The sequence below is a fragment of the Scardinius erythrophthalmus genome (assembly GCF_964197995.2).
Source record: "Scardinius erythrophthalmus genome assembly, chromosome: 23".
Classification (NCBI taxonomy): Eukaryota; Metazoa; Chordata; class Actinopteri; order Cypriniformes; family Leuciscidae; genus Scardinius; species Scardinius erythrophthalmus.
The window spans coordinates 16,008,569-16,026,782 of record NC_138243.1 but is presented as its reverse complement, the minus strand read 5'-3'; the positions used below and the strand labels follow the sequence as shown (position 1 = coordinate 16,026,782).

At 41.2% G+C, this 18,214-nt stretch overlaps 1 protein-coding gene across 1 annotated transcript in view; it reads right to left on the bottom strand.

The window, feature by feature from the left end:
* Window positions 1–554: 554 nt before the first annotated feature.
* gbe1a (glucan (1,4-alpha-), branching enzyme 1a) overlaps window positions 555–18,214 on the bottom strand; it is a gene marked incomplete at both ends in the record, with an annotated part of 163,175 nt that continues 145,515 nt past the window's right edge. Inside the window, one exon of the mRNA XM_081353888.1 lies at window positions 555–617. Coding sequence (XP_081210014.1) covers window positions 555–617 — 63 coding nt within the window. The remainder of the gene's footprint in view (window positions 618–18,214) is intronic.

The following is an 18,214-nucleotide window of genomic DNA, read 5'->3' as shown; positions in this document are numbered from 1 at the left end:
CCTAAATAAACACATCAAGGTCAAGGTCTTACAAGACATAATAGAAACTCACAAGCATGGTGTCTTGAGGAAAGTTGGAGCTCAACTCTCCAGGACAGTGAAACTCTAGAACCTCTAGAACCGAGTTTAGACACCCCTACTCTAAAATTACAATAACCTTCAGATCATTTTAAATTTAATCAGAAATATGTAGTCTAGATTATGAAAACAGAATTATGAAATTCTGTCACCATTTGGTCACCCTTATATTGTTCCAAATCCGACTAATTATTATTCTGTGGAACAAAAATGACACTGCAAAATGTCCATGAAATGTAATTAAAGTGAATGGGGATCAGATACAACCAACTTTCATTGCATGGAGAAGAGCAGCTTGGGTATTTTGTTTCATAACTGCTTATGTACTCCACGGAACAAAAGAAAGACATACTAAATCTTTAAATGAGGGGTAAAACCATGGGACAATAACAGTGTTTGCTAGTGAATATATGCAGATGGTTGCACAGGATTCTGGGATATGATGCAAGATCCAGCTCCATTCACTTGCACACTCCTCAATGTCTGAAATCAATGTCCTCATTTGCCAGAATCAAAGCAGTTCTGCAAGGAATGTAGATCTAGAAAGAAAAAGAAAAAAAAATTATATACACAAACAAACATCAGCACACATCAACTACCTTCCAATGTGGTTGATTGTGACAAGATGTTTTCGGTTTATTTAGTGCTGCCTGACTGTGATCAGATCATCTGAGATGTTACAACCAGGTGGAAATGGGTTCTTAAGGTTTCAGGTTTCTGGCCGTATATGAAACATAGTCTAGATTAAGTCCAAGAATAAACAAATCCATGTCTTAAAAAGTTGAGGATACTGGCTGCTCTGATAAACAATTCACATGGCTATATACCTGCCGAGCTGAAAAAAAAAAAAAAAAAAAAAAAAGGCAAAACATATTTCTTCAGGGAGAAAAGCTTGAAAGCAAGTTAAAAGGTGCTCTAATCTGCTGTGCAAAAACAATTCTTTATGTAACCTGGGAGCACCTTGCAATACAGTTTTTATTAGTGAAATCACTGTTCTTTGACCTCACTTCATACAGCAGGACATGAAACTACAGTTCTGGGATCAGTCCAGCGGGATAGGAGAAGTGATTGGGTCCGGGCGTCGACATACCGACAAGAACGACTTGTTTCTCTCAGAGGAAAAAAGGAATATATAAAGCAGAGAATATATCTAGCGAAGGTTCTCATGAATAAAACATTGTGTGTAGGGAGAGGAAACAGAGTCATTGATGTAGGTCAGGTTCTGGTTGATTTCCACAGGGAGCAGACATGAGGTTTATTAACTGGGCCTGCACTCACCAACTGGAATTGGACCTGAGCTCCCAGTGTGAGCGCCAAGAAGACGCCAAACAGAAAATCACTGTTTTAACACCAGAAGCTTCACTATGTTCTTATTGAAGTCTTCGGAAATGAGATCCTGTGTGTGGTCTCGCAAGAGTGGTTTGGGTTTTATCGTTTAAGGAATAATAAGATTGAGCTTGTTGAGCATCATTGACAAGTTTTTAACCATTACAGGCCATGAGACCTCAGCCCAGTACCTTTCTCTATGTAATAATTGTTTTGTTTTTTTAAATACAATATTTCATAAAACCTGTGACTATTTAAAAAAGTATAAAAAATAAATAAATATATAATTAATAATCCAATAATAAAAATTCACTTCAACAAAATGCATGTTATCATAGGTCAAGTTTAACTTCAGTGACTCATGAATCAATAGCTACTGCTGTGTCTTTTTCATAATGAAATCTGAAGTAAATCTCTTAAGACAGAGAGGGAAAATTTTAGATGCCTCTTAATATAATCCATCGCAGCAGGCTTGTACAGTAATATAGATCTAGGGTTTTCAACCCCTGGAAGTCCATTATGGTGCTGCAGGGGGTCTGTGAAGAATTTTTCATGAAATTTCGAACTATCTGAATGAGCACAGTAATTAATAATGTAGTAATGTTAGAGATTGATCTAAATGAATGTTTTACTAAAGCAGAGGTCTTCAACCTTGATGGATAGAGATGGAGCGGAGCCAGGGACCCCCTATTGATGAGTGTTGAGTTTTAATCTCAGAACGCAGCCCTGCACATGTGAGGTTCTCCACTTGACCACTAGATGTCACTGCTGCAGTTTGGAAACAGGAAACAATTTCTCAAAGGAATGGAAGCTTCAGGTAGCCTGAGCTGTCCTTCTGACAGACACCAAAATCTTACATACAGAATTTTGAATAAGGTATACTATAATGTGATGGGGAAAAACAATCACTATCTAATTTAATAAGCAAGATAATCTGACTAAGAAGTCTCTGTGTGATTGTGGGAAGGAGAATGAGTAAAAAAACAAAACAATATAATTTTGTTTATATTAGGAGTTGATGTTAGAAGAACGCCTACAAGTACATCTATACAGACACTGCATCCAGATCTAGTCAAGTCAAGGTCACCTTTATTTATATAGTGTTTTTCACAATACAGATTTTTTCAAAGCAGCTTCACAGTGATAACATGAAAATAATACAACAAAGTTTGTTTCTAGAAGGATATTGCGTCATCGTCCGTAAGGCAGATCAATAATATTGTTGAATATTAAACGTCCCTAACTAAGCAAGCAAAAAGCCAAGGCAACAGTGGCAAGGAACCAAAACTCCATCAGGTGACAGAATGGAGAAAAAAACCTTGGGAGAAACCAGGCTCAGTCGGGGGCCAGTTCTCCTCTGGCCAACAGACGAACAGTGTATGATTATGATTCAGGGAGCATTACAGGTCAGAAGTCAGATTGGATCAGAACATTCAGATTATTTATCCAGTTCCATCTGGTTGGAAGTCGAAGTCTTCACGCCGGTATGGGTGTATCTACTCCAAGAGGAGAAATGAACTAAGACTACCCTTTAGAAAGCTTCAGGCATAAGATAAATCTCACATTCTGGCCAGAGTCACGGACAGACCAGCAGGGTTTCCTGCCTTTGAATGAATATTTTTGTCAGAGCACCGTCTGAGTTACACCGGCGTTAATATCTTGCTCAATTAAAATGCCTGCTGCGATTAGCCGGATCTCTTAAAAGGCACTTTGAGCCAAAACAGTATTAACAGGCTCATTGATTCCTGGCATAACCATCTTTCAGTCGGCTCATCAGCACCGGTAATCACGCAACTCAAGCTATTACAAACTACATGGCCACCAGTGACCCCTGACCAGCCAGCTAATCCATCACTGACATTTAAAACAAAAATGCTATCTTCAGGTACAGCAGTCCAGGCGGAAGCAGGGCAAGAAAGGGAACCTCATGTGTCTCCAGCAACATGAAGACGAAGAGAAATCTAAGCTGCGGGCACCATGAATGCTCATTCTGGTGTGTTCTGTTCAAGCTCACCCAAAAATTACAATTCTGTCATTAATACACACCTTCATGTCATTCCAAAACTGCAGGACTGTGGAAAACTAAAAGGAAACTTTTTGAATTGCTACAAGAAAGACACAAAAGCATCTTAGAAATATCATAAAAGTGGGCCATACATACTGTGAACCATATTCCAAGTCATTTTGAAAGATTTCCTTGGCGTTCATAAGAGATGTAATGTCACTCCTAAAGTGCCCTTCATAGGATATCGCCATCAGGAGGGGCCTGCTATTGCAGGCAGAGGGTTCAATATTTCACCCTCGGCCAGAGTTATGGAAACTGTGGGTCTGGCCCCTGAGGGGGCACAGTACCGAGACGCTGGCCTGTCAGTAGGAGTAATCGAGACCATACTCTACTCTAGAGCTCCCTCCACGAAAAATTGTACGACCTAAAATGGAATATTTCACCATTTGGTGTAGAGAGCGTGAGGTGGACCCAACTGCTCGGTGGTTTCAGTGCTGGAGTTCCTCCAGGATCGCTTCTCTGCTGGTCTTACCCCATCCACACTCAAGGTATAAGTGACTGCCATTACAGCTTTCCACACTCTTCTGGGTGATGGCCCTTTGGGAAGACATCAGCTGGTCAAACATTTCCTCCGTGGGGCTTGGAGGATGAGACCTTCGACTCAGACCAGAGCTCCCACATTGGACCTGGCAGTGATTCTCGAAGGGCTGGTTGAGGCCCCCTTCGAACCTCCGGAGTCGGCTGAGGCCAAGAACCTTTCCCTCAAGGTAGCTTTTTTATTAGCCATTACTTCTCTCAGGAGAGTAGGAGATCTTCAGGTGCTCTCTATATCTCATGGGTGCCTGGAGTTTGCTCCAGGCGATATTAAGGCTATCTTGCATCCCAGGCCAGGCTGTGTGCCTAAAGTGCCATTTAATGTGGCACGGCCTATGGTTCTGCGGGCTTTTCATCCCCCACCTCACGTGACGCCAGATGAAGAAAGACTTCATTTGCTCTGCCCTGTCAGAGCTCTCAAGATTTATGTCCAAGATTTATATCTTCTTCATGGCGGAAGTCAGACCAGTTGCTGGTGTGCTTCGGGTTGCCCAAGAAGGGGCTTCCCGCATCTAAACAGACCATCAGTAACTGGATCGTTCAGGCTATCTCTATGGCCTATCAGGTGCGCATCTTGCTAGGGCTACAACTAACGATTATTTTAATAATCGATTAATCTGTCGATTATTTTTTCAAATAACCGATAAATCGGATAAAAAAAATAACATTAATTTCCAACCCTTTTATTCAAAAGCAGAACTGACAGTGCAAATTCACAGTGCAAAAAAATCTTCAGAAAGTGCACAAATAGGTTGCTCCTAGTAAGTAATAATAATAAAGAAAATGGACTAACACAAAAAACATACACATGTATGCTTTACATCTGCCAAATATATAGGCTTTTTTTAAAATAAAGTGCACAAAAAGATGTAGATTTTTGTTTAAAGGGACCTGAGCAGTCAGAACAATAAATCATTTATAAAAAAATAAAGAAACATACAAATCAGACTACTTAACAGGATTTGTTTGAACGTCAGAACTTGATCTCTACACTACACTCAGACACACACACTCACAAACTCTCAAACTCACAGACACACACACTTACAAACTCACAGACGCACACACTCACAAACTCTCACACTCAGACACACACACACACACACACACACACACACACACACACACACACACACACACACACACACACACACTCATTCTTGTACATCTATCTTTATGAGGACATTCATTGACACAATGCAATCTCTAGCCGCTTACCCTAACCTTACCCATCACAACTAAGTGCCGAAACCCTTACCCTAAACCTACCCTTAACCTAATTATAACCTTATCCCTAAAACCAAGTCTTGACCCTCAAACAGGCCTTTAAAGGGCTCTCAGAAAGTGAGGACCGGCCAAAATGTCCTCACTTTACTCTCTTTGTCCTAACTCCAATGGTCTAAAGCTCAAACTGGTCCTCACAAAGATAGTTATACAAGTACACACACTCTCACTCTCTCTCACTCGCTTTGTTCAGACACTTGTGAGCATGTGCTCCTGGCTCAGGCTCGCTCTTTTCATGGAGGCTATGTTTCCTGCTGCAGAAAACAGCCGCTCAGATGGTGTTGAGGTGGCAGGGATGCATACTGTAGTGAGACTTGGCTAGCCTGGCCAACATGGGTTATCTGTCATTGTTAGCCTTCCACCACAGTAATGGGTTTTCTTCCTTGGCAAGGCTATTTTCTCCAAAGTATGTGAGGACTTCGTTCCTCACTTGAGTGTGGACATCCTCAGCTTCGCCTGCTCTATTCTCTTCTTCACCATCAGAACCAAGGAGTGAGTCAAGTAGAGTGGCTAGAGGTGTTGATTCAGTAGCTGTAGTATCGGTTGAGGTAACACTGCAACTGCCATGCTGCCGCACATCCATCTTCCTTCTCTCTTCAAGTGCCATTGTTTGCACTTTAGTTTGAACATGTATGACTTCATCAGGTGAAAAAGCCCCAGTTTCCTAAACATTGGATCAAGGACCATCGCAAGAGTCACTGTGTTTGTTGCTCTATCTGAGAAAGCAGTCTCCCTTTTCCATCTCTCCCGCAACTGCTGCACAGCAGTGAGTTGGAAAGCCCGCAGCGGGGCTGACTCGTAGGCAGCACTCTGGTTGGACTTCAACAGCCCCTTCACAAGTGAAGGTATTGCAGATATTGTTGCATATTGTTGCAGAAATCTGGGATGAGTTATATTTTGCTTAGAGGTATGTGTGCAATGCAACGTTCACTGAGCAGAGATGTTCCAATGATGATGATACATTAAATGTGTACATGTTCTTTACAAGGAAAGGAATGTTTCAACTGATGCAAATGTTTTTTGCACAGAAAATACACTGAAGGGAAGTTTCTTAATATGGAAAGTGGACTGTACCATGTGTAAGCATGAGGTATACACAGTGTTGGGGAAGCTACTCTGAAACTGTAGTTTGACAAGCTACAAGCTACTCGTAAGTTAAAGTAGTTAAACTACAGTCAAGCTACCCTTTTGGAAAAGTAGTTAGCTACACTACAAGTTACTATCAAAAAGTAGCTAGCTACATTGAAACTACTTTTGATTTTTTTGAACAACGTAGGCTATATTATAAATAACTGAATAAGTGTCTGAGGAATGTTTTAAGTAAAATATTTAGTGTTTAAAACAATGCAATACAATTATGATTTCAACGAGTATTGTTTTATTACAACCAACACTCAAATATCTCAGACTGTTTGTCAAAAGTGCAAAATTGCAACAAATACAACATTTCAAGAACAAAATATACATCCAACGTAAATTGCATGTATCAAAAATACCGATTGTGAGATGGTTGCATTTTGACAAGAAAATACATTGAACAACCGCTCACATGTGGCACTGGCAGGAAAAGAAGTATCTGGTCTCCAAGTCTGCCGCCACATCTAGCTCCATCATGGATAATATGGGTGTGTCAACCATAGACTGTAAAAAAATAGGTGTCAACCCACTTCTGTACGCCAGTGAACCGTTAGCCGCAAGATGCGTGATTAAACAACAGGTGGCGGTAATGGCAAAAAATTAGTTTGTAATCTCACAAGAAGAAGAATATCCTTGCATTGCGCTGATTCGCGTAGGCTCAACAAAACGCAATGTAGCTTTTGCTCGCGCTACACCGCTACTTGCTGCAAAAAGTAGTAAGCTACTGGAAAAGCTACACTGTTTAAAAAGCAACTGAGCTACTGCCAAGCTACTGGAAAATGTAGTTAAGTTAGTAGCTTCGCTACTTGTAGTTAACTACTCCCCAACACTGGGTATACATTCCATTTTTAAACATAAGCAAAATGTTTTTCTACCTTACAAGGAAGTTGTCTCTCTGTGATGTATATAAGCTCAATCCTTACTGTACCACCATAGAGGAACTGAGAGATGATGGGGTGAGAGGAAGGAGAAACATAGAGGCATGATGGGGTGAGGGAAGAGAATCACGAAAACGCATAGACCTGGCATGAATACAACATCTTCTCAAAGTTTCTCTCCTGACATATAAGAATAAAGATTTTTCTTGGCAAGATAACTGGTGTCTGGTCCTGTGAATCAAATAATAACGTGGAAAAGGCTCAATTCCAAGTCTACAATTTCCCATCAAGAAGCCTCTCATGGTTTGCTATTTTTTTTCTGGAATCAAAAAGATAGTATGAGTACTGTATGTGTAATAGCACAAGTTACATCAACTCAGTACATACTTACATACATACTTGTTGTTTTAGTTACTAGTTGTTTAAAGGTAAGTAACCCAAAGAGCAATTACAGACAAGACACACACACACACACACACCCATCCACACCCAAGTTCACTTGAAGCTTATTCATTAAATTATTACCATCATTGTACTAAGTTAAGTTCATTTATACACCACATTTAAACACAGCTTAAGATGACCAAGTGCTATAAAATAACTTTAAAATGAAATTAAAAAGTAAAACACACACAAATATATTTGTCAACAATAATCAATATGGGACAAAGCACAGAATAAATACATGACAACAGATTGAAAAATTAATGGGCCAGAAAAGGCGAGTGAATAAAAACGTGTCTTTAGTCTTGCAAACTATACCACCCCTGCTTTACTACTGTTATTAACGAGCTAACGCTAACTTGTCATGCTTGTCAAGCTGGATAACGAGTAAACACCAGCACCAGAAGAGCTACAGGAGGGACGTTACGTTCCTCACTTCAAAACGGAACAAAAGTAGGATTCTGTAGTGACTTACCCTGCTGTTGAACTCCCTTCCTCCTCATCAAGGATTCCAACATGTTTACTTTTTAGGTGCTGAATCATCACCGTGGTGGCTTTTGCATATCTTGCAGTTTTTCGATTTAGTGTGAAATGCTCCCTCACCTTGGAAGACTTAGGTCGTACTGATTTCTCTGCCTCCGTTATGTGTTTCAGAACAACGTTATGGGTCTCTCCGATGGTCTTTCCTCCGCTCTTTTTTTATTTTTGCTCCGCTCTGCTCTGTGCTCCACTTAACTTTTGTTTTTTTTTATACTCAAACTTCTCCGCGACTTATTGAGTGGCGTAATAGTCGCGTGACACAACGAAACGATAATTAAATTCATTGCCAACTCTTTTAATAATTGAATTTTATTGATTCGTTGTTACAGCCTTACAGCTTGCCTTCACCTTTGGCCGTTCAACCAGAGGCATGGCGTCCACTAGAGCCCTCCTCTCAGGGTTCCCGATCCAAAAAGTGTGCGATGCAGCAGGATGGGCCACCCCTCATACTTTTATCAGATTATATAACCGGGACATTCCTTCTATGCTAGGCACTCTAGTGCTCTCGTCCTAAGTGTGCCTGTGCGCAGCTTCACACTGGGACAGGCAGGGCTCGTTGTGGCATAGTGGGCACTCGTTCCCCAAAGTGTTGTATCGACGCAGTGCGAGTTCCCTCGAAAGGGAACGTGTCAGGTTATGACTGTAACCCTTGTTCCCTGAGAAGGGAACGAGACACTGCGTCCCTTCTCCACGCCTTCCCCTGCCTGGGAGCGACTTGCTTCATTGCAAAAGCTAACTCTGTTGTGTGCCAGCGTCCCTTTATAGCTTCCGTGTATGCCGTCACATGTTACAGAAATGACGCAACGCCAATCAGGATTGGAATAGTTTCATTCATGCTTCAGACGTGCTATGCTGGGGGCATTCCCCAAAGTGTCGTATCGACGCAGTGTCTCGTTCCCTTCTCAGAGACGTTTGGTACACACACCCCAAAACCTTTAACTTGTTTTTAAGATGCAGGGCTGCATTTTTAAAGGTCCCTATACTTCTTTTAATTATGGCAGTGCCTTACTTACCCCACAATGCTTCGGGGTAGCCTGCAGTGACCTACGTTGACTGTATGCAAATATGAACTTGGTCTTAATGCAAAACTGGAACTCTTAAAGTAAGAAAAACTTTTTCAAAACTTGCTCTTGCAAAGTAAAGGAACAAAGCTGTCAAATGACTCCAAACCATCAGGCATTCCCTTCACGTTCAACGCTGGCATCACCCACAGTGAAGGTTTGTGGCTTGCAGTGCCTCTCTTTCAAAAGGTGAGCAATGCCTTTGGGTAGATTATATATTTAAACACTCTGATCAACATTTTATAAGGATATAAATCAGACAGAATGGGGAGGTCTGTTTTTCCCCTTGAGAATCCCAGTCTTATCCAAGAATCCTGAGCAGTTTTTTCTCTTTCTCTTCACCTTGTTCTGCTCAACGCTCGATGTATATCTTACCCCAGAGTCGGTCCTGCTGCTAATGAAGGCCATTTCCTCATGTGGAATGAGAGGTTACTAAGTCACCTGACCCATAAAACTGTGATGATCTGTAGAGCGATGTCCAATAGCAAGGTGTCCTTCCAAAGGCAGTCACTCACTCAACCTGGTCACTGGGACCCAGTGAACGAGGGTCAGAGGGAAGGTTACAAATTAGTATTAAAAACTCCCACTGTTTTCCCCACCCTCCATCGCAGCCCTTATTATCCGTACAATATGGTGAAGTGACGTGGAGGATTCATATTGCTTGAGATAGAGAGTGAAATGAAAGGGAGCTTTTCGTTCCTTTGATCACAGAGCTTCACTCTTCTGTATCTTTCCTCTGTTCTTTTCTTCAGGAATCGTCAGAAGAGCTGCATGGCCCATCATGAGCTGCAAGGATCTCATCAAGAAAACATCTAAGGCCTGTAATTATTCAATCCTGCTCATTAAGAAATCTTTTATTGCCCATTCTTTAGAGAGAGAGACAGAGAGAGAGAGAGAGAGAGAGAGAGAGAGAGAGAGAGAGAAAGATGAAAAGAGAGAGAAGGAAAGAGGAACAATTGTTAAGAGCGCCCTGTGCTCTTCCAAACTCATGCAAAGTGACAAAAAGTTAGGAATGAAACTGTTAAGCCTCTATTTTCTTTGCTCTGCAAACACACAATGCAAATACGATGGAAATAAAATGGTTAATAATGAAGCGATTATTTTCAATTAGTCTTATTTCAAGGGTAATGTAGTACTTTTTTATTCTGAATAGGTAGAAATTCTGATCACAATTAATTTGTCTCACACAGTGATTAACTGAGATACTTAAAAATGGCACTTTATGACAAAAAGGTTGCTGACCCCTGCAATAGAGGGTTAAATCTGAAAACAAGAATAAGGAAATATGTATGTGAATATGTATGTGAGTGGAAGGCTAGCAAAATGGCTGATTCAGCACTGAATGTGTCCTAAAATTGTGAGCAACTGCTTTGAAATGAAACAAGCTCACCTGCTATCAAGGCCAAATTGGAGGGAAGCAAAAATCTTTTTTCTGATCTGTCAAATTGGAGCTCATTGGAACAAGCGCTGCTGTGTATAAAGTAGTACTTGTTGTCCTAAAATGAAAACTACGAGGGATAAAATGAGTAATTCATGCAGAACGCCTGTGGAAGAGCTGTTCAGGGTAACGGGTGATGCTTCCAACAAGCAGGCCTGATCGAAACCAGCATGATGTTTATTTATGTCAGAGTGCTGAGGGTACCATGTGAAAGCTGCAATATCGGACAAACACCTTAGCTATCCAGCACGGCTCATCCTTTTAAACTGCAATAGCTGTGAGGATAGAAGTGCAAACGTTAGCTTGTTTCTGAGAAAAAGAATAGAATAAGTGAGATAGCAACAGAACAAGAGAGGTGAGGCAGAGAGAAGGGGGAAAATGGTGATTGAGATGATGGGTCCCGTTAAAGTGAAATGGCGAGAAAAGACAAACTTTAAACTGACTTTGAAGCAACAGTCCTTTAAATAAATCATGTTGTGAGTCTCACAAAATGGAGGCTGCATCCGGCACCTGCGTCTCGTTTTAATAATTCATTTCCTGTCACAATCAGACATTCCTCTAAAGTGTGTGCGAGAGGGAAGGAGGGTGTTTATCTTTTTTATCCGGTCTTTAAAAAACCAAACATTAAATGACAGAGAGAAAAATATGCTTGCCAGATTTGCATAGGACAGATAGCTTGCACTCACAATGAACCGAAAGAAACACTGACGAGATTGGATTCTGTAATATAAAGTAATAAAAGAGGAATTAAGATCAGCAGGGCACATTTTTAATTTCATTGGTTTAAAAAATGCGAAGGTTTCTTAGCAACAGAAATTTATCACAAGTATAAAGGTCAGTCTCTATAGAGGAGACCAGGGCCAATTGTAACACTAAAATTATTTTAAAAGCTACCAAATAAGATAGACTGATGACATTTATTCTGCACACGCTCAGTAAAGTTCTCTCTGTCTGCCTGAAAAAACAATTGTGATTATTCCACTTTGTGAGAAATAAAAAAAAAACCTGATTTGAAAAAAAATATTTTTGGGAAGTATTTTGCTTCTGCTGTCAAAAGTTATGAAGCCTTTGAAATTAAACCTGTATCTCGCCTCTGAGGTCATGGGCAACTGAACTTTCGTTAAGCTGAACTGCGTCGTGCAACTTACCTGCTGTTCAGTTGTTCTATCTAGACTAGAGCAAGAAGAGCTAAACTTCAAGGACCACACAAGGACATTTTTAGACCTGCCGTGCCTTACCAACTTCCCCGACTTCTGGCTGTTTTTTTTTTTCATCAGCCTAAACGAACGGTCCTCGGGGGAACTTTTGTGGAGTGGGTGCTGGTGAACAATGGATCGTCTGTGCTGCTGAAGAAGACGCCACCGGCCCCACTTCGGCCCCAGAACCCAGCCATCCGCCTCACACGGGCTGCACGGAGCAAACACCAGGGCCCAACGCAGACAGAGAGCCCGAGCCTACTGCAATGCAAGAGCCAGAGGTAAAGATGGAGCCCACCATTGCTTCGGAGCTTGAGCCTAAGAAAGAGACTGACCAGGTGAGTAAGCTGGCAACACCATGCATTCCAATGTGCGTGCTTGTGGAGTTGAGGGCATGGAGTGGAGCCCAGCGCTGAAGGTGAGCTGCAGTTGGCCTCTGCAGGATACGATAAGGAATTGGAAGAGGATATCTCCCTATCTCCTGTGTCTCCACTGGTCCTGCCCAGCTCCAAGTCTCCTGTGTCCGCTGGTCCCACCCAGCTCAAAGTCTCCTGTTTCTCCAGAGATCCTGCCCAGCCTCCCTCTCCCAACTCCTCTTCCAATGACAGCCAGTTCCTCTGCCCCACCTCCGCTGTTTCCCCTCATTTTTGTCATTTGTCTCCTCCTCTTTCTCCACTCTGCTGCGTAGATCTGCTCTGTCTCCAGCTCTACCTTGTCAAGAGGATCCCCAGGCTCCGCCTCCAGCCGATGAGCCTGTCACTCCACCTTGCTCCACCTTAGTTCCTTCCCCCCTTGGCTCCACTTGGGTTTACCTTCTTTACAGCTCCACCAGGCTCCCTCATCCCTCCAGCTCGGCCTTGGTCAGTTGCCGCTCCGCCTGCGCCACGGACTTCCAGGCCTTCAACTGTGCTTCATCCCTCCACCCCTCCAGCTTTGCCTTTTTTATACCAAACAATGGCAGATAAATTTGTAGCAGTTTGAAAGTTATGAATGAAAATGTAAAACATAGGCAGGTTACAATTGCTCATGGTCTCTCCTACATTGGATGAACCATGTTTTATTCATTTATCCATCTATACAAGTTTTATCAGGATCTAATATGGCTAAGAAAGTGTGATTACTAGGAAAATGTTTGTTTCACCATCCTCCTATCAATCTTTTTTATTCATCTGTACACCCTTAATAAGCAGCCTAGCCAGTCGACTATGAAAAGGAAGGCGAGGCAGACTGTAAAGGATAAATATGAGGAAGACGTTGAGAAACTAATAGGCTGAGTTTTCTTTCTATAGCAGAGAAAACAAATGATACATTTATCAGTCTATAAATAAGGGGCAGCCAAAGATCAATAGCAATATGAAACCAAGGGGGTGTATTTATGGACCTGCCTCAAGAGAGAGGGAGAGAGAAGGAAAGCTAAACAGAAAGCTTATACCATGAACAGAAAGTTACCTAGGCTTTCACAGGCTAACTGATTGGAGACGGCTCTTTCAACTGTTCGTTACAGGTCTACCTTATTCCCTGGCCCCAGCGCTCCATCAGAAAACAGCCTGGGGAAATGACTGAATGGGCAGTTACTGGCAGTGGAGAAAAGGGGGAGAAAGAGGGAAAGATAGAGACAGATTGAGAACTCATATACAAATAAATCAGGTATGGGGAACATTTTGAAGTTCAGCCTAAAACCTCCCCCAGGGTTCATCTCCATCTCCAGAGTTGTGTTTGAAATCATCTGCTGTATCCAGGCAAGCACTGCACACTCAAATGGCTCCATACACAACTTTGGATCATTAAATCAGTAAAGAGTCTGTATAATGGAAATACAATGCACATGTCATACTTTTACACTGTATGAAAGTTTAACACTGTATGAACAACCATTTTACTACTACATTATGACAGTTTTAAAAAGCACAAAAAACCATAGTGCATAACGAAACCTCACAATGCATAAATATATATTGGAATGCACAAAGAAACTTTACAATGTAAACAAACTTTTACCTTTGAACCTTCAAACTGCACTAAGAACGTGTTATGTTCTGTTGTTTATCTGGGGAAAGAAAGACCTCTTGTGGTGACTCCTAATGTAACGTAATGTTTACTTTTTACTAGTAGTCTTGCTTCAGTTCAATGGCTCTTGGTGAAGTAAGCGGTCACATATTTTTCTCTCTGGATTTAATTTGGCCAGAAAAAATGTTTGCCTGTAAGTACGAAGTCATACAGTTATCTCAACATCTACCACTAAGAATACTAGTAAAGAAATCCTTTGTTAATGAAGTTGAGTTCATTCTAAATGTGTATTTTGATCGCATATGCTAAACGTTAGCTTCGTAATGTAATTTCCCATAGAAGTCAGCATTAAGCAAGCGCATTTGTTTTTATACGTTTTAACAGACTAAATTTCAATATTGTTATTGAACAACGTCTGTATTTGAATGAAATACTGAAATGTATTGTTCTTTGCAGTTTTACAGTGCTCCCCGAGTAAAGTTTGGAAAGGATAAACAAGCTTTATTCTTTGTCTTGGGGAAACTGTTAGCTATCTGCCGAGCTGATGTAACATACACACACAGAAGCGGGGGCAGAACAGTAAAAATGCATCTCTTCTAACGGCCAGCGTTTGTCGATCTGTAAGTAGAAAATCACCTAAAGCAACCATCATGGCACACAGAATAGAAGAAGAGGATTTTGATGGATTAGAAACCAGATCACAAATATCTAACTGCTCAAGAACCAGCAGACAGGGGGGCGCTATGGAGTACCGCATGGAGTAGACGTGTTCTGCTGAGCTCCTCTCCTTATTTTGAATTACTTGGTCATTCTTAGAAAATTCTGGGTTTTTTTCTACCGGCATTACTTTATAATTGCTTTTATTGAAGAGCTGTATAATGACTAAGCCAAAAGCTGAAAGGGGAAAGAAGTTGGAAAAAGCATTGAATGAATCTCCTGTTCAGTCGCAGTCGAAGATGGCGGAGCAGGCCGCGGCATCCCCGGGGTCGAGTGGCGAAGCTGACGCGGAATCAACTAGTGTTCTGTTGGCAATACAGAATATGAGCAAAACGATGACTGATCGATTTGATCTTCTGGAAGCATCTTTGGCGTCCACTCAAGCATCTTTAGTGTGCCTCGGGGACAGAATTAAGGAGGTAGAAAATGCTACTGCTGATTATGACCGCCGACTTTCCCTCGTCGAGCAGACGTGCGCTAAAGTTCAGTCAGAGAAAAAATCACTCCGAGAGAAATTGATCGATCTGGAGGCTCGCTCAAGACGGCAAAACATCAAAATAGTCGGCTTACCTGAGAAGATAGAGAACGGGCGCCCAACGGAATTCCTGACGAAGTTTATTCCAGACCTGCTGGGCGCTAGCAACTTCTCGGAGCCGTTGAAAGTGGATCGAGCTCATCGTCTCGGGAGGCAACTTTCTGGAGAAGACGCGCGGCCGCGTGTGATGATAGCCCATATTCATTACTTTCAAATGAAGGAAAAAATACTTCAACTGGCTCGTCAACAGTTTCCTCTGCGCTACAAGGGCAGGCCGATACACATTTTCCCCGACCTTCCAGCTGATATAATGAAGCAGCGGCAGGCATTCAATGACGTCAGGAAGCATCTCCGAGAAGCTGATGTGAGAAGCGGCTTCATCTATCCGGCAAAACTGCGCGTCACTCATGGGTCCACTGACAGGGTGTTTTCCTCGCCCGAGGAAGCTAAGGCCTTCATCGAGACTCTGTCTTGAAAAGCATGTGATACCTACATGCTGGCTTAACATGCTCCGGTACCTGACTTTTATTTAACAGCTAAGTTACTGTTACTCAGACTGGGACATTTAACATTATGACATTTGACCGTTTCCTTTGTTCATAATTTTTTTTTCAAGTAATGGGAGAGGGAGTTAGGACTTTTTAGTTTTAGTTTCACTGTTCCGATGGTCCGGCAACCCCTCAGTGAGTTTTTGGGACGCGTGTTCTCACTTTGTTTGGGAAAGTGGGACGGGGGTGGGGGGGTAGTGTTACTTTTCCGCGAGTTGTGTTTTCTTCTCTTTTTCTCTCTTTTTATTCTCACCAATAATTGTTTTAAAAGGGCGTCAGGCTTGAGCATTTTTTGTTCCCAACTTTTGTATGAATCCTAGTCTATCTTCAAAGGGCAGCGGCATCACTTTTACCAGCTGGAACGTGCGTGGCCTGGGTCATGTGATCAAGCGTGCTAAAATATTTTCACATTTGAAATCCCTGTCCGCTGATGTTATGTACTTGCAGGAGACCCATATTAGGCCTACGAGGGAGAAAATGCTTAAATGCAGCTGGGTTGGCCATATCTTTCAGTCCACGTTCTCTAGCAAGGCAAGAGGAGTTGCAATTTTAATCCGTAAAACAGTTCCTTTCAGACATGTTTCTACTTTGAGTGATCCAAACGGTAGATATATTTTGGTAACTGGTTACATTTATTCGTTTCATGTTACACTTCTTAATGTATATGGGCCTAACTTTGATGACCCCACCTTCTTTACTAAAATATTTAATTTATTGTCTGACTCTACTGATTCACATGTTATTGTAGGTGGTGATTTTAACTGTGTGCTTGATAATGTTTTGGACAGGTCAGCCCAAGTAAGCCAATTACCTTCTGCCTCCATAGTTTTGAATAACCTCATTTCCTCTATGAATCTAGTTGATATATGGAGACTGATACACCCCACAGGTAGAGATTATTCATTTTTTTCTCAGAGGCACAAGTCTTTTTCTAGAATAGATTATTTTTTACTTGACTCAAAACTTATATCATATGTGATCTCCTCAGACTATCACAACATCTTAATTTCTGACCATTCTCCAACTTCAGTAGTTCTGGATCTTGGCCAAATGATTAAACCGCATTGTTGGCGTTTTCATCCTTCTCTACTTTCTGATGTATCATTTTGCCAATTTATTTCTGAAAAAATCTCAGATTTTCTAGATATTAATGATAATTCTGAAGTTACCGACTCCACTTTATGGGAATCTTTTAAAGCTGTGATTAGAGGACATATTATCTCTTTTGAATCTTCAGCCAGACGAGCCAAACGTAGACGCCTTGCAGAAATAGAAGAGGAATTATCTCAATTGGAACCCTCCTATAGAATCTCCTCTAGCCCCTCCACTTTGCAGAATATTCTTAAATTAAAATATGAATACAATACTATTATATCAGGACAGGTATGGGATCAATTGTTGAGGATAAGACAAAAATATTTTGAGTTGGGGGATAAGCCCCATAAATTGCTGGCGCGACAGCTGAGGGGTTTACAAGCAAATAAAGTCATACACAAAATCAAATCAAAAGCAGGAGACATGCTTGTGGATCCTAAAAGTATAAATGATCGCTTTAGAGAATATTATGAACATTTATATACGTCAAAAGCAAAAGGGGACATTTCTAATTGGCTAGGACACTTGAATCTTCCTAAATTAAGTGATGTCGCTCGTGAGGCTTTTCTATTACTATTTCAGAGATTGTTGATTCTATAAAATCTTTCCCTAACGGCAAGGTGGCGGGGCCAGACGGTTTCGGCATTGAATTATATAAAAAATATTCTGGAAAGCTGGCTCCCCTCTTACTGAGGATGTTCACTCATTCTCTTGAAACTCAAAAATTCCCTGACACATTATACGATGCTAATATCTCACTAATATTAAAAGAAGGTAGGGATGAGACTGAGCCCTCATCTTATCGCCCTATTGCATTACTAAATTCTGACATGAAAATTTTTACAAAATTATTAGCTAATAGGTTAAATAAATACATTTCCTCCATTATACATATGGATCAAACTGGTTTTGTTCCTAATAGATTTTCATTTTTTAATGTTAGAAGATTAATAAACATAATATACCATAAATATAAAAAAGGCTCTAAAGTGGCTGCTTTGTGCTTAGATGCAGAAAAGGCTTTTGATCAGGTGGAGTGGCCCTATATGGTGAAAGTTATGGAGGAATGTGGGTTTGGTAGTCGTTTTGTGTCATGGATTAAAACATTATATGCTCACCCAACCTCGTCCGTACTCACAAATCAAGAAAAGTCAAAATCCTTTTTATTGCACCGAGGAACACGTCAGGGGTGTCCCCTCAGCCCTTTACTCTTTGCAATTGCGATAGAACCCCTTGCGATCAGTATTAGAAACCATCCATCTATTGAGCCTATAAAACTGGGAAATGTAGATCATCAAATCTCCTTATATGCAGATGATGTTGTTCTCTTT